The 20,118-nt window shown below is 39.6% G+C and overlaps 1 protein-coding gene across 1 annotated transcript; it reads left to right on the forward strand.

Annotated features, from left to right (window-relative positions):
- The first annotated feature begins 17,319 nt into the window (after nucleotides 1-17,319).
- LOC133296500 (protein DETOXIFICATION 48-like) lies at nucleotides 17,320-19,299 on the forward strand. The gene is made up of 2 exons (XM_061495498.1): nucleotides 17,320-17,590; nucleotides 17,812-19,299. The coding sequence occupies exons 1-2, from the start codon at nucleotides 17,444-17,446 to the stop codon at nucleotides 19,297-19,299; spliced, it is 1,635 nt and encodes a 544-aa protein (XP_061351482.1). The 5' UTR covers nucleotides 17,320-17,443.
- The last annotated feature ends 819 nt before the right edge of the window (nucleotides 19,300-20,118 follow it).

The following is a 20,118-nucleotide window of genomic DNA, read 5'->3' on the forward strand; positions in this document are numbered from 1 at the left end:
CAAATGGGCTACAAGTGTTACTCATCTTCACTTCGTAAGGTCTTTGTTTCTATGGATGTCACATTTGATGAGAGACAATCTTTTTTTCCCTCGACTTCTCTTCAGGGGGAGTCTATTGGGGTTGATGAAGATAAGTCTTGGAAACCAAATGATTCTGTTGTTTTGCCTTTGCCGTTGGAGACAGGGGGAGTCATTATGCAAAAGACAGGGAGAGTTAATGTGTCAGATAATGGAGATCCTCCCGGGAAATGGGGAAAGTTTTACAGCAGGCGAGAATCACCTCAGGAGCCTCTAGACTGCCAAGATTCTGACTCGAGTCTTAGTTCCAGCAACACTGATACAGCCAACCTAGATGTGCCTATTGCTCTCCGAAAAGGTACTAGATCTTGTACTGCTCATCCTATTTCTCATCATATCACTTATGAAAAGTTGTCCCCAGGTTTTCGTGCTTTCAACACTATGTTAGACAGTACAAAAATACCAAAAAATATCCAAGAAGCACTTGATGATCCAAAATGGAGGAATGCAGTCTTTGAAGAAATGGATGCACTCAACAAAAATGGAACTTGGGAGTCTGTAGCATTACCCAGAGGAAAGAAAACAGTAGGTTGCAAGTGGGTGTTCACAATAAAGTTTAATACAGATAACAGCATCAACAAGTATAAGGCCAGACTGGTTGCTAAGGGATTCACTCAAACTCATGGGATACACTATCAAGAGACATTTGCCCCTGTTGCCAAGCTTAATATTATCCGAGTTCTTTTATCACTTGCTGCAAATCTTGGTTGGCCCTTGCAACAATTAGATGTAAAGAATGCTTTCTTGAATGGTGATCTACATGAAGAAGTTTATATGGATCCACTACCTGGTTTTGAAAAAGGAGACGATTCAGTATGCAAGTTGAAAAAGTCTCTCTATGGTCTTAAACAATCTCCTAGAGAGTGGTTTGAGAAGTTTACTCAAGCTGTTAAGGGAAGAGGATTCCTCCAAGCTCAGACTGATCACACTTTATTTTTAAAACACTCTAATGGTGGTAAAATTGCTATTCTCATTGTTTATGTTGATGACATAATTGTCACAGGTAATGATTGTGAGGAGATAAGCTCTTTGAAGAAATGTTTAGCTAATCAATTTGAACTGAAGGATCTTGGATCTCTCAAATATTTCCTAGGCATGGAAGTTGCTCGAAGTAAGGCAGAAAGTTCTTTAACTCAGAAGAAATATATTCTAGACCTGTTACAAGAAACAGGAATGCTTGGGTGCAAGCCAGCAGAGACTCCAGTTGAACCCAATATTAAATTGGGAATCGAAGATGGGAAAAAAGTTGACAAAGAGCAGTATCAGAGATTGGTGGGGAAGTTGATCTACTTATCTCACACTCGGCCTGATATTGCATTTGCAGTTAGCATGGTTAGTCAATTCATGCATTCTCCTAAGGAAAAACACCTGAGTGCAGTTTATAGAATTCTGAAGTACCTCAAAAACACCCCTGGTCGAGGATTGTTCTTTAAAAGGGGACACAAGAGGATGATTGAAATATATACAGATGCAGATTGGGCTGACTCTGCATTGGACCGAAGATCCACTTCAGGATATTGCATTTATATTTGGGGAAATCTTGTGACCTGGAGAAGTAAGAAACAAACAGTTGTTGCCCGGAGCAGTGCAGAAGCAGAATTTCGGGCTCTAGCCCATGGTATTTGTGAAGGAATTTGGTTAAGAAGACTCCTTGAGGAATTGAAGATCTCTTTTTCCCCACTGTCAGAGTGTATTGTGATAATAAGGCTGCTGTCAGTATTGCTCAAAATCCAGTTCACCATGACAGAACAAAACATGTGGAGGTTGATCGCCACTTTATCAAAGAAAAAATAGATGATGGAAGTGTATGTATGGTGTATATTCCTACCAAAGAGCAGATTGCAAATATTTTCACTAAGGGCCTACACCGGCCAGCCTTTGAAGACTTGATTGGCAAGTTGGGAATGATCAACATTTACCTCCCAACTTGAGGGGGAGTGTAGAAAATCAGAATTCAAATTTAAATATTTTTCCGTTTTTATTTATTAGGAATAATTAAGATTAATTAGGATTAATTGTTTTTTATTTCCTATTAGTTAGGATTAATTGTAATTAATTAGAATTAATTGTGATTAGGTTTAGTGAGTCATAGCTGAGTCATTCTTATGATTGTGATTAGGTTTGGTGAGTCATAGCTGAGTCATGCTTAGCTATTTTTTCTTGTATAAATACTCCTCATTCCTCATGTAATTATTCAATATCGATATACTGAAAACCTTTTTCAATAGGTTCAGGCTCCGCTTTGTTTTTGCTCATTCAATATGACCTTGAATTATCACTTTGGATGTGAAAATCAATTCATGCTGTTGAAAAAAGTATTTAAAATAATGCTTTCAACAAATTCACTTTTTGTGATCCATCAAAATCTGAAGTTAGATATTATTGGAAATTGAATCTGAAATATTATTGTATATTCAAGTGTGTATAACTGTACAAGAAGGCTCTCTATTTATAGAGACTAAAAGACCTAATGGGATGACCTAATGGGCCAAGCCCACAATCTAGGCTATTCTAGACTATTCTAATAATAATAAATTAATATTATTTCTAACACTCCCCCTCAAGCTGGTGCGTATATATCAAAAGCTCCCAGTTTGTTACAAATATGATCTATTCGGGAACCTCTAAGAGCTTTAGTGAATACATCCGCAAGTTGATCATTGGAATTGACAAATGCTGTCTCGATCTCCCCTGACTGGATCTTTTCTCTAACAAAATGACAGTCAATTTCTATATGCTTGGTCCTCTCATGAAAGACTGGGTTAGAGGATATATGCAAAGCGGCTTGGTTGTCACAAATGAGCTTCATAGGCCTTTGTTCACAGAGATGGAGTTCCTTAAGCAATTGTCTCAGCCAGATGAGCTCACATGTTGCATTTGCCATTGCCCGATATTCTGCCTCCGCACTGGATCTGGCGACCACAGTTTGCTTCTTACTCTTCCAAGAGATCAAATTTCCTCCGAAGAGAACACAATACCCTGAGGTGGATCGTCTATCTGAAGGAGAACCTGCCCAGTCAGCATTTGAATAACTAGAGATCTCTGAACTCCCTTTATTTGTATATGATAAACCTCTTCCTAGCGCCTTTTTAATACATCGGAGAATTCTAATAACTGCATCCCAATGGGAGTCACAGGGAGAATCAAGAAATTGACTTGCAACACTCATTGCGAAGGAGATATCTGGCCTTGTTACAGTAAGATAATTCAATTTTCCAACTAGTCGGCGGTAGCGACTAGTATCTGGCAGTGGCTCCCCCTGTCCTGGTAATAACTTAACATTGGGGTCCATAGGTGTATCAATGGGTTTACAGCCTAACATGCCAGTCTCATCTAGGATATCCAGTGCATACTTCCTCTGACAGATGGAAATGCCCCGCCTAGACTGTGCAACTTCGATCCCTAAGAAATATCGAAGTCTGCCAAAATCTTTGGTCTGAAATTGATTGAATAAATGCTCTTTCAACTGACCAATCCCGGTCTGATCACTGCCTGTAATGATAATGTCATCAACATAGACCAGGAGATAAACGCACTGGCCAGAAGAGCTATGCCGGTAAAAGACAGAATGATCGGTTTTGCTTCTGATTAAGCCAAATGATTCAACAACTGAACTAAAGCGGCTAAACCAGGCCCGAGGAGATTGCTTCAGACCATATAAAGATTTCCGAAGTTTACATATCATTCCAGAACTCTCCCCCTGAGCAACAAAACCTGGTGGTTGCTCCATATAAACTTCCTCCTGCAAGTCACCATGTAGAAAAGCATTCTTAATATCAAGTTGGAGAAGGGGCCAGTGATGAATGGCGGCAAGGGCAAGAAACAGGCGAACAGAAGCCATCGTAGCAACAGGAGAAAAGGTATCCCCATAATCAAGACCAAAGATCTGTGTGTATCCCTTGGCCACTAAGCGAGCTTTAAGGCGATCAACAGTGCCATCAGGACCAACTATAACTGTGAACACACATCGACAACCAACAACAGACTTCCCGGGAGGAGCACGAACAAGATCCCAAGTGCCATTGGAGTGAAGTGCCTGCATTTCATCAAGCATCGCCTGGCGCCACCCTGGATGAGATAGTGCTTCACCTGTGGTTTTAGGGATGGAAACAGAAGAGAGACTAGAAACAAAAGTAAAATGTTGTGAAGAAAGTCTGTCATAACTCAAGAAAGAATAAAGAGGATGAGGATTTCGAGTGGATCGAATACCTTTCCGAAGGGCAATGGGAGGAGTCTCTGATGGAGGATCCGGAGGAGAAGAGCCGACGGGAAAGGGCGATGAGTCATTAAGAGGCAAAGTCGGAGGAGGTGCAGGCTGATGACGCTGGTATGTGAGGAGAGGACGATCGCAGGTATGGAGGTAATGCGTTGCTCCTCTGGAATAGGGTCACCTACAGCTGGTAAAGACAAGTCAAGAAAAGGAACAGGAAGGACCTGATCAACCTGTGACACTGGAGACGGAGTAGAGTGAAAAGGCTGCTGATCAAGGAAAGTGACATCAGCAGAAACGATATAACGCTTGAGATCAGGAGAATAGCAACGATACCCTTTTTGAAAACGTGTATACCCAAGGAAAATACATTTGAAGGCCTTGGATGTCAACTTGTCTTTACCTGGAGTAAGATCATGAACAAAACAAGTACACCCAAAAATATGTAAAGGCAGAGGATAAGAAGGTGCTCCGGAAAACAAAATACTGTAGGGAACATCATTATTTAGCACAGAAGAGGGCATGCGGTTGATAAGGAAACATGAGGTGATAATAACATCTGCCCAAAAACGGAGTGGGACGTTCATATGAATGAGAAAGGTACGTGCAATTTCAACTAAATGTCTATTTTTACGTTCAGCGACTCCATTTTGTTGTGGTTTGTGGGGACAGGTAGTCTGGTGTATCGTCCCATGTGTATCCAGAAATTTAGAAAATTCAAGAGACACATACTCTCTTGCATTATCACTGCGCAAGATTTGAATAGAAGCACCAAATTGAGTTTTTATTTCTGCACAAAACTTTTGATAAATTGAAAATAACTCAGAACGATTTTTCATTAAATAAACCCAAGTGCAACGGGAGAAATCATCAATAAAGGTTACAAAATACTGAAAACCCAAAATTGACATAGTCCGACTCGGACCCCAAATATCAGAATGAACAATAGAAAATGGAGCAGCTGTAACACCCCGTTCTAGAACCGGTTTGTTAACATCGCATTATGATATTAAGCGCAGTTACAATCACATGGGTTCAATTAAAATCCGGTTAAATTTTTCATTTTAAAACATGCCGAATTTATAATGCCCGATTGCGTGATCATAACCATATTACTTTGCGGAATCAGATAAACCAAGCTTAACATCATGTTCTTATTCCTTTTTTAAACCATTAATTTACTTCTTATTTATTTCCCAACTTCTACTATATTGTAGATCTCTTCGTTAGCTACGCGTGGTTTCAAACCGCTCCTCATTTGGAGCTCTGTAGCTCAAGTTATGACAATTTTACTAACTCAGGTGTATGCTGAAAAACTACGCGGGCAGGGCGCTTAAGCGCGCTCCAGGGCGCTTAAGCGCCCACAGACAGAGGGAATTCACATTTTTTGGCCACCAAGGGCGCTTAAGCGCGCTACCTGGGCGCTTAAGCCCCCATTTTGGGCGCTAAAGCCCCAGGCGGCAGAGAGCTTTTGGTCTTCACAGGTGCATCAGGGCGCTTAAGCCCCCTGAGCAGGCTTAAGCCTCCATTTGCAGGCTTAAGCCCCCTCTTCTGGGCAATTTCCTATACTCATATTTTTCATGTATCTTTCTTGGGGAATCAATCCTACACATTTTACAACCTATTTAACAAGCTTGCGATATCCCTATATCATTGCTTAACTCTCATCCTCTCATCATTGATTTAACGGAAATTGGGCAGCATAACCTTTGTTTTCTCAACGTTTCCCAATCTAACAGCTTAGCTCCTAATAGACAATTCAGCTCAACATTTCCAATATTCATCATGCATTCATAACCTTGAAGTAAATAACATTAACACAAGTTTAATTACATAACGGGGAACTTAGCTACAAAAGGCTATGACCATCCCTTGGCTCTCATCAACAAAAGAGATATCCAATGGCATGATCATAGGCTAAGTCCATCAAATATAACGAGATATACATACGTCAATGCTATCAATGATCAATCCTATACATGTAAATCTACAAAATAACATGTATGATCTCAAAACATCATTTTCTTCATGCATGATCTACTGCAAATAAGGCCACTTGCCATCAGAGGCTCCTGCAGCTTCCTTACCTGAAAGGGGGTCCCTATAACACGGGGTGAGATATACGAATATATCACAGTAAACCAGAGGTCCTTGGAGATCACTCCACCCTAAGGTTCACTTTCGATGTACACATAATCATAATAGCTTAACACATTCTTATCAGCAAGCATCACATGGACTTCCAAGAGAGATCCACTAAGGGCTGTTTCTCTTAGGCTCTTACCACATGGAGATCCACATAGGGCTGTTTCCAAGGGAAGTCCTTTCCTCAATCTAGGAACCTCCAAGAGGGATCCACATAGGGCTGTTCCTCTTAGGCTCTAACCACATGGAGATCCACATAGGGCTGTTTCCAAGGGAAGTTCCTACCAATTATCCTCATCATAATACTATCACTCATAACCTCAATCACAATCCTCAACCCTTACCTCATTCATTATTGCTACTTCTATAACCATTCCTCAATTACTCTTAAACAATCAAACATCAACCAATAATCATCAATCAATCATAACATGTATCAATGCATGAATCAATGCATGAGCATACAATTACTATCATAATTACATATCACATCTCATAAACCATTTCTCCTCAATGGAGTATGGTGGAACACTCAATGGGATCAACCCCAAGGTCCAAAGGTTTACCTTGCTCTTGAGCTTTCCTCAATTGCACACAACCCCAAGGGTTGGTCACTCCACTTGGTCCTCTTGCCTCAATCCTATCAACACAAGGAATACAATCAAACAATGCTAACAATGCAAGGAAATCCATAGTTCCAAGCCTAGATTTCTCCAAACATCAAAGCATACTAAAATAACACTATAAACTCATTTCTACCGATTAAATGTCATTCTTAGCATTTTTCACAACATACTCTAAGCCTCATTCTTCCTTGAACATAGTCAATCTACTCAACATTTCATAAAAACCCTAAAACACTATTCATTAAACCCTAACCATGAAATTTTCCAAGAAAACAAGGTTCAAGGGTTAGAATCTTACCACCAATGGTCACACAACCAAGGATTGATGGCTCCTTAAGCTCCAATGGACGTTGAAGCTCCCAAAACCCCAAACTCTCACAAAGGGGCGGAACTTTGAGAGGAAAAATCTCACAACACAACACTCCCCACTAAGAACCAAGCTTGGATTAAGGATGAGGGCGAGATTCTAAGTGATTTAGGCTTTTGAATCTTCAAATTTGGTTGAGAATAGCTCCCTCCTCTCTCTCTTCTTCTCCCTCCCTTTCTTCTTCTTCTTCTTCTTTCTTCTCCTTTCTGTTGCTCGACGGGTTGGGTGGGAAATGGGGTTCTTTTTGTGTTGTTTTATCACTTAACACATGTTAAGTGGAATAATGCGGGTATCGGTTCATCTATCTATTTGACTCCATTAATTACCAAACTTTACCCAAAAGTCTGGAATATTTTTCTAGGAATGTTTCTAATTTTATTTTTATATTTTGGGTACTTTTGCCTACACCCATTTATACCCCTTAATTTTCACTGAGTACACTTTTTAACTCCAAGTGACTCAGATTCATTTAATTAAGCCTTATACTTAATTTTACTTACTAAAACATGCTTAATTATTTAATTAAAATTAATCAATTAAATGCTTAAGTTTGGGGTATTACAGCAGCAGCTCTCTTATTGACTCTACTAGCAAAGGAAGAGCGAGTATGTTTTCCCTGCTGACAAGACTGACAATTCAAAGACTTAAGACCTGACAAAAAAGGAACCATATGCTGAAGCTTCGAGAGACTTGGATGACCCAGACGGCTATGGAGAAGCTCAGGAGACTCTGTGAGAGAGCATGCAACTGGAGCAGAGGGTGCATGTAGATAGTAGAGACCTCGTGACTCACCGCCCGCTCCAATCGTCTTCCCCGTACCCGGATCCTGCATAGAAAAAGACTGTTTAGAAAAGGTGATAGAGCAAGAAAGACAATGAGTCAATTGACTAACAGAAATTAAATTAAAAGGAATGCCAGAGATGTAATAAACAGAGGTTAAAGTCAAGAAGGGAGTTGGTTTGGCTTGCCCAATGCTACGAGCAGGAGCCTTGGTGCCATCAGAAAGAGTAACAGAGGGAAGATTATTAGAAAAGGTAAGGGAAGTAAAAAGATCCTTATTACCACAAAGATGATCAGTAGCACCTGAGTCTAGTATCCAGGGTCCAAGAGACGATTGAGAAAAACAAGCAACATGATTACCAGTATCTGGAGCAGGTGGCTGAGAAGAACTCTTCTGGAGAAGGGCCTCATAGTCTGCAGCAGAAATAGTCACTGATCCGGTAGAGGGCGGCACAATATCTGTTTGAGCGAAGTTCATATGTGGTGGCTTCAAGTGAGGGTACTTTCTGTAGCAACGTTCTTCAAAGTGGCCCAGATTTTGGCAATAATTACACCGAGGCCTTTGTCCTCGGCCACCCTGTCCATATGACGTCGTCTGTCCGCGCCCGCCTGGGCCATATGATGTCATGGGCCCGCTACCGCCTTGTCCGCGGCCACGACCACGACCGCGTCCACCATTGTTCCAATTACCACGAGAGACTAAAGCAGCAGAATCAGACAAGAGAGCAGTAGAGTCAGTAGCTGGCACGTCACCTTATCTTGAAGATTCAGAAGGCGCTGAAAGGTCTGGGATATACTGGGAATCTCAGTACTGGTTAGAATGTTCTCACGAACACTTTCTAATCCGTCAGGGAGACTAGAGAGAGTCACAACCGTAAAGAGACGCTCCACTTGCGTCCTGTACACTGTAGCATCCGCAGCATGAGGTAACATATCCAAAAATTCCTGCATCAAAGAACGAATCTTACCAACATAAACTTCCATACGAGCTTCGGGTGATTTGCGCAAATCCATCATCTGGGAGACAATGGAATAAAGTTGCTGAATATCATTGGTGTAGAGGTTTTTGGCTTCCGTCCACACATCATAGCAGGTCTCAAAGGGAATGAAAATATTGAGAAGAGATGAATCAATGGATTGCCAAAGAATACTGAGGAGCTGAGCATCAACTTTCTCCCATTCAGTCATCTGATCTTTGGAAATATCAGTCTTCTTAGTGGTGAGATGTTTGTCATGGCCTTGACCGGTAAACCAGATCTTAACGGAGGTAGACCAGGTCTTGTAAGTGGCAGATCCGGTCAATTTCAGAGTTGTGATAGATGGAATAGCACTTGAAATGATGTCGGAAGGATGTTTACTGGTTCCTTCCATCAGAAACAGCGATCAGACAACCAAAAAACGGTAAAAGTTACGCGAAAAAGGAACAAAGTAGCGACTTTTGCACTGGAAACCCTCGAACGGAAGAGACCCACAACGAACGGGCACCGGATCTGGAAGGAGGAGGCAGAGGCGAGCCTGTCTGCCTTGGTTTGGCCGGAAAAAGTGGCCGGAACAGTGCACACGCGCCGGAGAGAGGTGGCGCGTGAGGCCCACGCGCAGACGGCTTTGGTGGCGCGTGCGGCGGCCGTTTGGGACGGGTCTTGGGCAGAAACGGTCGCCGGCGTGAGGGGATCCTGATCGCGTGGTTTCTCGCCGGAAAGGTGGCCGGAACAGTGATGAACAGTGACAGAACAGTGTTTCTGGCGATGTGAACAGTGTTTTCCGGTCAAATAATGAAGGAGGATGACGATCTGAGATCGAAAAAGGGTCTAACAATGTTCGAAGGGTTGAAAAAGGTTGCCGGTATGATGCACGGCGGTAAAAAAGGTTTGCCGGTATGATGCACGGCAGTAAATAAGAAAGGAAAAGATATATATGCGGAAGCAGAGCCCTCAGATCGAGAGCTCTGATACCAAATTGAATCTGAAATATTGTTGTATATTCAAGTGTGTATAACTGTACAAGAAGGCTCTCTATTTATAGAGACTAAAAGACCTAATGGGATGACCTAATGGGCCAAGCCCACAATCTAGACTATTCTAATAATAATAAATTAATATTATTTCTAACAGAGGCAAAGAAAGGTGTTGAGATTTAGACAAAGTGGCATGGGCGATTTTGTACTGTGATGGGCTATGGGCCTAAAAGGTGGTGAATTAGTTAGTTTGTTATGAAAACCATTCTAGAATATTCCTAAAGTATAGGCTAAAAGGTAGGCAGTGTATGTAGTGTGGGTATGCATGAATTCAGTATTGGCTTATGAAAAAATTGGGGATCTCTGGGAGTTGAGATTTATGGATTTATTTTCTGCATTTTATCATTGTAAGGAGCTTGTCTCCATTTATATTTTCTGCAAATTCATATTAATAAAAATAGGATCCATCAATCTGGTATCAAAGTACTACAATCCTGGGAGTGCTTCTGGTCCAGATCCAAAAAAAAAAACAAAGACATGAAATACAGATTTACAATGGTTCCAAAATTCTATGGAGACAGAGGAGATAACGAAGCTTGGGGATGGCTAATCGATTTGGAACAATTTTTTCAGATAAAAGGAATCAATGAAGATCAGAAGTACATAGAAGCTGTGAGAAGGCTCAGAGAGAGAGTGTTCAATTGGTAACAAGGTTGGAAATAGTTCAATCTTATCTCAAGCTGGAGGAACTTTGAGAAGGTGTTCATATAAAAATATTTACCTGAAATTTAGGTGGTAGATGGTGCAGAATCAACGACGTCGGACGCCTTGAAAGAAGAAGATTCAACCAAAGAAACAAAAAACAAAATCGAAGAAGGAAAAGAAAAAGAAGCAGTCACAATTGCTGAAAAGAAAAAAGAAGAAGAAAACGCTGAAGCAGTGGATGAGAAAGAAGAAGGCGCAGAAACAGGAGATGAAGAAGATGAAACAGATCCAAAAGCTAAGGAAGATGACGTTGCAGAAGATCAGGAAGCTGCAGAAGACAGAGGGGACAAATCAGAAAAAACAGAAGAAGAAAAAAATGAAAATGCAGCAGCGGTTGCAGAAACCGAACAAGATAAGAAAGAGGAATACACAGCAGGGGAAGAAGAAATTGGAGAAAACAAAAAGGACGGTGAGGCGCAGAAAGAGAAAGATGATGGATAGGAAAAAGAAGAAAAAGAAAAAGAAAAAGATGAAGAACCAGAGAGAGGAGAAGACGCTAAAAGGGAAGACGAAGAAGAAGCAGATCAAAAGAAAATAAGGATTCAGGTCGGGTTCTCTGCTAGATGGGGCAAAAATAGGGCAGCTAATATGGGTGGGTATTTTAATAGGCCAACACTTACAAATTGGGTCGTTATAGTGCAGTAAAATGGCCTATTATGATAGGTAATGAAGTGCAGATTGGGCCAATTGGTTTTGATCCAAGAAACATTACTCAACTTGGAAGGGGTATTTGTAACATGGTAACTATGAAGGCTGGAGAAAGTGGGCCACATCATACGACCCAGAGTGTTCTAAATGAAAGTAAGAACAAACAAGGTAGCCCAACGTTTTTAAAAAAAAGAGGGAAATCAATCACGACTCTGGGGAGCAACAGGGAACATCACTAATCGAAACCCCAACGGTGGAAAATGGCAGATCTAACCCTAATGGGAAGGGAGGAATAGAGTCGACGGCGAACATTACATGGAAACATTACGTTGTGGCAGGGATGGCTACAAGGTTCAAAGTCCTAGGGTGTACAAAGAGGAACAGTTAAATCTGCCAGTGGACAAAATATCCTGTTATGTGTCAGTTGAGGGTGCTGCAAAGCTCACATTTGAATCTCTTGTGGAGATAGATGACTTTGCAAGGAAGTGGGTGTCATTTTACAAAAAGTTTTCAATTGAACTAAGAGCACTTGGGTTTTACTTCTCTCAAAAGATTGACTACCGGAAGGACGAAGTGTAACCTTATTTTGTGAAGGAATGTAGAGAAATAAAGAGAGACTATGCAGATTATAAAGTTGGTCAATATTCTACCGGAAGCAGAGCACTAAAGGAAAATGGAGCTGCAACAATTTGTAAGGGAGCAGTGGGGTCGAGTGTAACTGGGTCTATATGCTTTAAGCAATGAGATCCAGGTGGAGTCCTAGTCTATTCTTTCACCTTGAGGACAAGGTGAATTTTAGAGGAGAAGTATTGTTGGGCCATGGGCCTAAAAGTTAATGAATTAGTTAATTTGTTATGGTAACTATTCTAGAATATTCCTAAAGTATAGGATAAAAGGTAGGCAATGTGTGTCGCGTGGGTATACATGAATTCAGTATTGGCTTATGGGGAAATTGAAGATCTCTGGGAGTTTTCTGGGTTTATTTTCTTCATTTTATCCTTGTAAGGAGCTTGTCTCCATTTATATTTGCTGCAAATTTATATTAATAAAAGTAGGTTCCATCATACTGATAAAAATCTTGAGGTGCACCACTCCAAAAGCTATCTCAAAGGGTGGGAGTGCCCAAGGCCTTATAAATCCCACACTAGTTGCCTACACAATCAATGTGGGATTCCTAACACATACTGTCATACAAATATAATGAAAATTTGATTTGCAATTTTGTTTTCTCCAAAGTATCACAATTCAACTGACCGACAGATTTCAACAGATATAGTATACTTCGATTATGAAATTACTTGCAAATTATAGCATTTATGAATTATTTTGCAGTTCTAAGCTAATGGTGACTTATCTTCTGTATGCGAGAACTTTGTAAAAAAGGATCTTAGTTGTGCATAGGACATGCATATTTCGAGCTACTGAGTTTATATATTTATCATGTTTGAAATAGATGGTGGTGTCCTTGGGAAGTGGACCATGGGATCAGCTATTTGGTGGAGGAAACTCCCCAGCCTTTGCTGTGGCAGCTGTTGCAGCCCTTGCCAGTGGATTCATAGCTGTCTTGGCTATTCCCCGATCTGGTGCTCAAAAGCCTACAAGCAATGTATGAGGTATCATGTTCTTTCTGCTTCAGGCGCGGATTTCTTTCGAATTGGGATTATGAGAATGAACAGGTAGCAATAATTTGTAAATAGTTATGTTTTACACCCTCACCCTCGGCCCAATCTTTTTCTAATATGAATAATTGATTACATGGATGTTTTTCGTCTTTTTGGTCATTATTTAAAGCCAATGAGCAAATTTTTGAGTGCTACTTTTTCTGAAGCATGGGAAGCTTTGGACTATTTTTTTTTTTTTTTTCTCTCTCTTCTTGGTGATCCTGATGAGTGATGAGTGAGAATGGTCTGCTTTGTCAACCATGAGGGACCCACTAATGGCTGTAAGCAAGGATGAATGCTCCTGTTGCATAAGGAACAATGTAAAAGAAGCAATTCATACAGCACTACTTTTCCAAACATCCTGGCAACTCAAAATGTTATCACAAAAGCTGTCACCAAAATACTGATCTGCAATCAGTGGAGAATTTCTGCATTATAAATCAGTCCCACCTGTGTAAGAAATTTTGCTTTTAAAGGCTAAATGCGATGGGAAAGTAGTTGGGGCATCTTCTATAGGTTCGAAAATTACTCATGGGCAACATCCTTTCCAACCAATATGAGTTGCTGCTGATTAAGAATCATTCCACATGAAAAATTCTTTTATTTTGAGGCAACTCTGATTGTGCGTTGGTGCTTCAAGCATGATGTATTGGAATCTTAGAAATTTGTGCCATTTTTTTTCCGTTAGTTTGATGAATGTGCTTAGTGGCCAACAGTGAATATGTGAATTGTGCTGATGGAAACCTTGATTGAGACATGATTTTAATGCCCCCATTTTTTTGGGCATAGCATTTTTCTTTTAAAAATACTTTTTGCATTACGGGTTTGATTTATAAAGGTCATTTAATGTGTGCATTTAATTTATTTTGCTTCTTTTGAACCATGGAATAAATTCTCATGTTTAATACACTTCACTATTCATGGAAGTCTGATTTGCTTTCATTTCTTCGTACAATGCCTGTTAGTAAGACTCGAAGAGCATTTAAAAATATCAACCTTTATATCATCATTTGTCCGAACTATCAGCGATCCAATATTCGAACCACGTGCTAGCTGCACTCCTGGAATTTACCCGTCTAGTTAGCCTGCAAAACTTTGCAAAGTTTGGATTTATAGATTTTACTGGTTAATTATGATTTACAGTTAATTAGTGTTACCCGTTGATAGAGGATTAAGTGAATGAATTGTTACATATTTACAGCTATTTATGCTGATGTACAAAAGTTCAGATTATTTACTTATTTTCATGGTAAATATTGGGCACCAGCCTTTTCTCATTAGATTGCATGTCATGCGTATTTTACGGTTCACCAAGAGTTCTAATAGGTATGCTTTCTGGATTTCGTCCATAAACATATTGGCATACGAATGATTACGAATGCTGCTTCATGGTGGAATTCAATAATGTTATGTTTGTGTCGTAGTTAATTAAACCAAAACAGAGAGCAAATTGACTCGTGGAGAGAAAGGAGTGGGAGGGTTCGGCAGATGATTTGTTCCTGACGAGTTCCTCCATAAGCATCTCACCACTTTATGGCTGGGAAAAAGGTTTGGTTGGGAGGGATACATTTTGATTTAGCGAATCTGTTCGTGCTTCGATGATGTGTCCTATCACTCTTTTCCCGAAACTTGCATTTTAGTTGTTTGTTATGTAGAAAAAAATTCTGTCTGCCAATAAGAGTGGGTATAGTTAGTTAAGGATTTTATTGGTAAGCGATATGTAATTTCTCCTAAAAATCTTCAAAGAGGTTGGAAAATCTATCTCGATCCTCGTGGGATAACGTATCTAATCTCACTTAAACTTTAATATATTAAAAAAAAAAAAAACCTGTTTGAGCTCGACAATTTGTTTTAAGATATATTTTTTAATTGATGTCACAGTAAATTTGTATGACATCATCACGTGATCCTAAACTTCAGTTTCAATTCATTTAACCAAAATGTCTCGGGTGGGAGGCATCTCTAGAACTTACTCGGCTGAACTTTGCAAATTCAATTAGGATGCCAAATTCGAGATGGGTTTCTTCCATTCATATTCATTCTTTGGATGAGACTGGTTTTCTTAGCTTGTCCATTGTCAGTACTTTTGCTGTTACTTTATAAATTAATTTCTAAGCATTGGTTCCTTTGCATGATACTTATCTTTCATTCAAAGCAACTGGATGAGCTACAAACAGAAGGAATCTGACATGGGATGACCACGGGTTTCGAGGAATTTTTTTTATTTTTTCCCTTATAAAATAAAACAAAATTAAACAGATTGCTGAAGTGGCTCAGACTGCAAAGGGAAAGGAAATAGATAGTTTATCTGCTTTGTGTTTAGATAGTGATGGTAGAGCAGAGGTGCTTCTGTTTTTACATATACAACGCTATGCTCTCCTATACACAGACAGGCTCATCTCAATTCCCTACCCTTTATGATACAGATTAAATGGTTGTAATTGGAGCACGTAATTCTCTCTCCGGTGTTTCCCATCTCCCATCTGTCTCTTCTCCATACGGCCAGCTACCATCATTCTCCATTAACCCCATTAGTGGTCCCTTGTATGACACCAACACCTACCTCCATTTTATATATATAATAAACCTTTATTATAAAAGGGAAAATGGGAAAAAGGTATAATATATTATCCACTGGATTTGACCTTTTGTTACTAAAATAAAATCGCAGGAAGGAAGGAACTCTTAACAACTTTTTTAAAATGCAATGCCAAATCTGTCAGCTTCATTCGAAACCTAAATGCAAGGGAAACAACCTAGGAGTGAGGAGTGCTTGATGACGGCACTCTTTAATTTGTAATACTCTCTCGATTATAAATGTTATTTACATTTTTCCTCAATTGCTTAACTCCAAGAAATCCCCAAAATTGCAATCCATATATAGCTTAATAACATGGTCTAGTACCCCCATTCATCCACTATATTTCAACGTATCAGCCTGCTAGTGGATCAAACATTCAACAAGTGATAATAGGAGGAGTACAACAAGAGGCACAGAACCGTGCGGGGCCTAAATTGGATGCGAGAGACAACTTGCTTCCTCTGTGAGACAAAGTAGTCAAGGGAATGTTTTTGCCTTTGGGTGCTTCAGATGGTCTATGACTATATATAGGTAGTAGTTGTGTTAGGACTTAGTAATGAGTTTTATGACATGGTTGGGGCAGAATGGAACATGCATGGCTTGGCTGCCTTAAACAACATGCAATGCAAAGCACTTTCCAAATTAGCAACCAGCAGCTACCTTCGAAAACAAAACAAAGCATGTTGTAGTAAAGTATATTAATTTTTTCTAGTACAAATACCGACCACATAACTATATGTGTATACCCTTGTCATTTCAAAAGTACCCCATGCCGCACCAAAGGAAAAAGGAAAAAGAAAATAATAATAATAATAAATGGGTTTATTTCACAAGTAAGGGAATTTGCTTCTCCACTTGGCAACCCCAGTTTCAGGATAAAATTCTTTATGTTCCATACACAGGGAAATCAGAAGCCAAATGTGGTGCTTTAAAGATTATCCACATACAATGCATTAATAACCAAGCAAGTTTAAAAACACCATTAGGGCCATCATTATCAAATCAAACTGTCATCGATTTGACGGCTAAAAAAAAAACCATTAAAGCGAATAAATCCATCCATCCATCCATCCATCCTTTCTGCAGTTTCAAAAGATAAGACCGAACTTGTTTCCTCTCCACACTCAAAGGTAAGGAAAGCTTTATGTGCTGCTGTTCTTAAGATGCCACACCCAAATTGTTTTTCACCTTTTTTAATAAATAATGATATATAATACTATACTCCTTTAATTTTGAGAGAAAAGAGAAGGTCGGTTGCCTCCCAAAACCTCCATGAAGCATTTCTTCTGTTCAAGCTTTTTTTGTTTATTTAAAAATAAAATAAAAAATTTGCCCCTTCTAATTGATATACTATAAACTTTAGCATTTCCTTCCATTTGACACGTACCTTCGTAGGGCCCAAGCCTTTCATGCATAAAAACCCACTCGCCTTCATCCCCCTTCCTCCCATACACAAAACCATCTTATTTATTCTCTCAAGAAACTTCAAACTCAGTGCACGATCACTAAGCCTAAGCCAGGAAGCAGAAGCAGTGCTCTTATATGTTCCAACCGTTGTTACATACATAATATATATCTCCTTAACTCACCAATATATCCAGAACTACAGCTTGAACTAATAGCTAGTCATGTGTAATTACCCAAAGCCACCCTCAGCATCCCCATTTCTGTGTCCCACAAAAACCCACCTCCTAACTCCCGACCCCAAAGTCTTGGATCCTCCTTCTGATGATCAAGTTCGAGATGAACTTCATAGATGGCCAACTCCTAAAGAGGTAATGAAAGAGAAAAAAAATAAAATAAAATATATTAATACAAGAAAATCCAACCATCATTTTTTGTGAATGTAAATTAAATGAAGTTGCTAGTTAATATCTCTATAGTCACATCATATAAAAAAACAAATAATGCCAGTTTATGATTAGCATACCCTTGATATTAACTATTTGTCTTTTCTCCTTTTTCCTTTTTTTTTCTTTTTTTTTTCTGCATTCAGGTCTTAGAAGAAATGAAGGCCATAGGGAAGATATCAGGCCCAACAGCCATCACTGGTTTACTCTTATATTCTCGAGCTATGATCTCTATGCTTTTCCTTGGCTATCTCGGTGAGATGGAGCTAGCAGGTGGCTCACTCTCCATCGGTTTTGCCAACATCACTGGCTACTCTGTGATCTCTGGATTAGCCATGGGAATGGAACCCATTTGTGGACAAGCCTACGGAGCAAAACAATGGAAGATACTTGGCTTGACCCTCCAAAGAACTGTTCTCTTACTTCTCTCCACGTCCATCCCCATCTCATTTACATGGCTTAACATGAAGAGAATCCTCTTGTGGTGTGGTCAAGACGAAGAAATATCATCAACGGCACAAACATTCATTCTCTTTTCCATACCAGACCTTTTCTTCCTTTCACTTCTCCACCCTCTTCGTATTTACCTAAGGACTCAAAGCATCACATTACCATTAACATATTGCTCAGCCATCTCTGTCCTCCTCCATGTCCCTCTCAATTTCCTTCTAGTTGTCCATTTCAAGATGGGTATTGCTGGTGTAGCTATGGCAATGGTTTTGACTAATCTCAACCTCTTTCTCTTCCTTTCCTCCTTTGTTTACTTCTGGAGGGTATATAAGGACTCGTGGGTTTCACCAAGCATGGATTGCCTCAGGGGATGGTCATCTTTGCTTGCACTTGCTATTCCAACTTGCGTTTCTGTTTGCCTAGAGTGGTGGTGGTACGAACTCATGATAATACTATGTGGACTTTTGGTCAATCCTAAAGCCACCATTGCTTCAATGGGAATCCTTATCCAAACAACATCTTTAGTCTATGTGTTCCCGTCATCTCTTAGCCTTGGTGTTTCCACAAGAGTGGGGAATGAGTTAGGTGCAAACCGTCCTGCAAAAGCGCGCATTTCCATGATAGTGTCACTCTTTTGTGCTGTGGCTTTAGGCATTGCAGCAACACTTTTTACCACATTAATGAGGCACCAATGGGGCAGGTTCTTCACCAACGACCAAGAAATCCTCAAGCTTACGGCCATAGCATTACCAATTGTTGGGCTGTGTGAGCTAGGAAACTGCCCCCAGACCACAGGTTGTGGAGTCCTCAGAGGCAGTGCAAGACCCACCGTTGGAGCAAACATCAATTTGGGCTCTTTTTACTTTGTGGGTATGCCTGTGGCAATTCTTATTGGGTTTGTTGCCAAAATGGGATTTCCTGGTCTCTGGCTTGGGTTGCTTGCAGCCCAAGCCTCTTGTGCAGCTCTCATGTTATTTGTTCTCTCCACAACTGACTGGAATGCACAAGTACAAAGGGCAAAGGAGCTCACAAAAACAGAGTTTTACAACAACAACAACAATCATCATGCTCATGCTCATGCTCATGCTCAAGAGATAGTAATCACAGATGATGAACTTACCAAGACAGCATCACTTGAAACAGACCCATTCATCATACCCACTACCAAACTCACTATAAATTAATTAACCAATTTGCGCCCATTATTCCTTGGAGAGAATCGAAATGAGAGTAGATTCTCCATTTATTGGATATTGTACTGTACTAGAAAAAAAATTAGATTTTCCCCTACTTTTTTCGCCCCACATAGTTTTTTTTTTCTCTCCCCTTTTTAGGTTTAAGTATTAATAACAAATAACTCGTACAGAGGGAGCTCGTAAAATGTATCAAAATATATATATATATATATATATATATATATATATATATATATATATATAAAATTTTAGTGAATTAATATCATAATATATTTGAAAATAAATTAAAAGTAAAGGCATCTTTATTGTACACATTACAGGGGACCTCTTTTTATATTGCCTTTACCAGTATTAATGATGGCTACTGAGAAAAAAAGAACAGAGTGCTTCTTTAATTACTTCTCCATAGGACCATTCAGAGAAAGAGAGAAAAATTGGGTCAGCTGTCGGTTGTTTTTGAAGGAAAACAAAAGAGGGTTTCTGCCTAACTTTCATCTTGTTCCTTTCCATATTAAGCAAAAGCTTGACTGTCCAAAAATGGAAAATCAAACTTTAATAGTTTAATACCCTTAAAAACTATGCCTAACCCACGTAGTTAAACTCAGTTTCATTTCAGAGCATTATTCTTCTTCTTCTTTTCTTCTTTTACAATAATTTATTCAAAACAAATGAAATTGTAGAATACTTGAGCTATGAAAGAAAAATCTCCAATCCTAAACTCTCCCAATCATAGTATGATTATGAAAGTTATACATTATGGTTGCTCTTGACTTAATTATATATCTTAAATTCGAGGGATCTAGGTCT

This window comes from Gastrolobium bilobum, unplaced genomic scaffold, assembly GCF_033153095.1.
Source record: "Gastrolobium bilobum isolate Gb01-03AN ecotype WA unplaced genomic scaffold, APGP_CSIRO_Gbil_v1 utg4457, whole genome shotgun sequence".
Lineage (NCBI taxonomy): Eukaryota > Viridiplantae > Streptophyta > Magnoliopsida > Fabales > Fabaceae > Gastrolobium > Gastrolobium bilobum.

Coding starts and splice junctions, on each gene's coding strand:
- LOC133296500 (XM_061495498.1), top strand. CDS start 17,444: ATGTGTAATTACCCAAAGCCACCCTCAGCATCCCCATTTCTGTGTCCC. Junction 17,591..17,811: donor GATGGCCAACTCCTAAAGAG/GTAATGAAAGAG, acceptor TTCTGCATTCAG/GTCTTAGAAGAAATGAAGGC.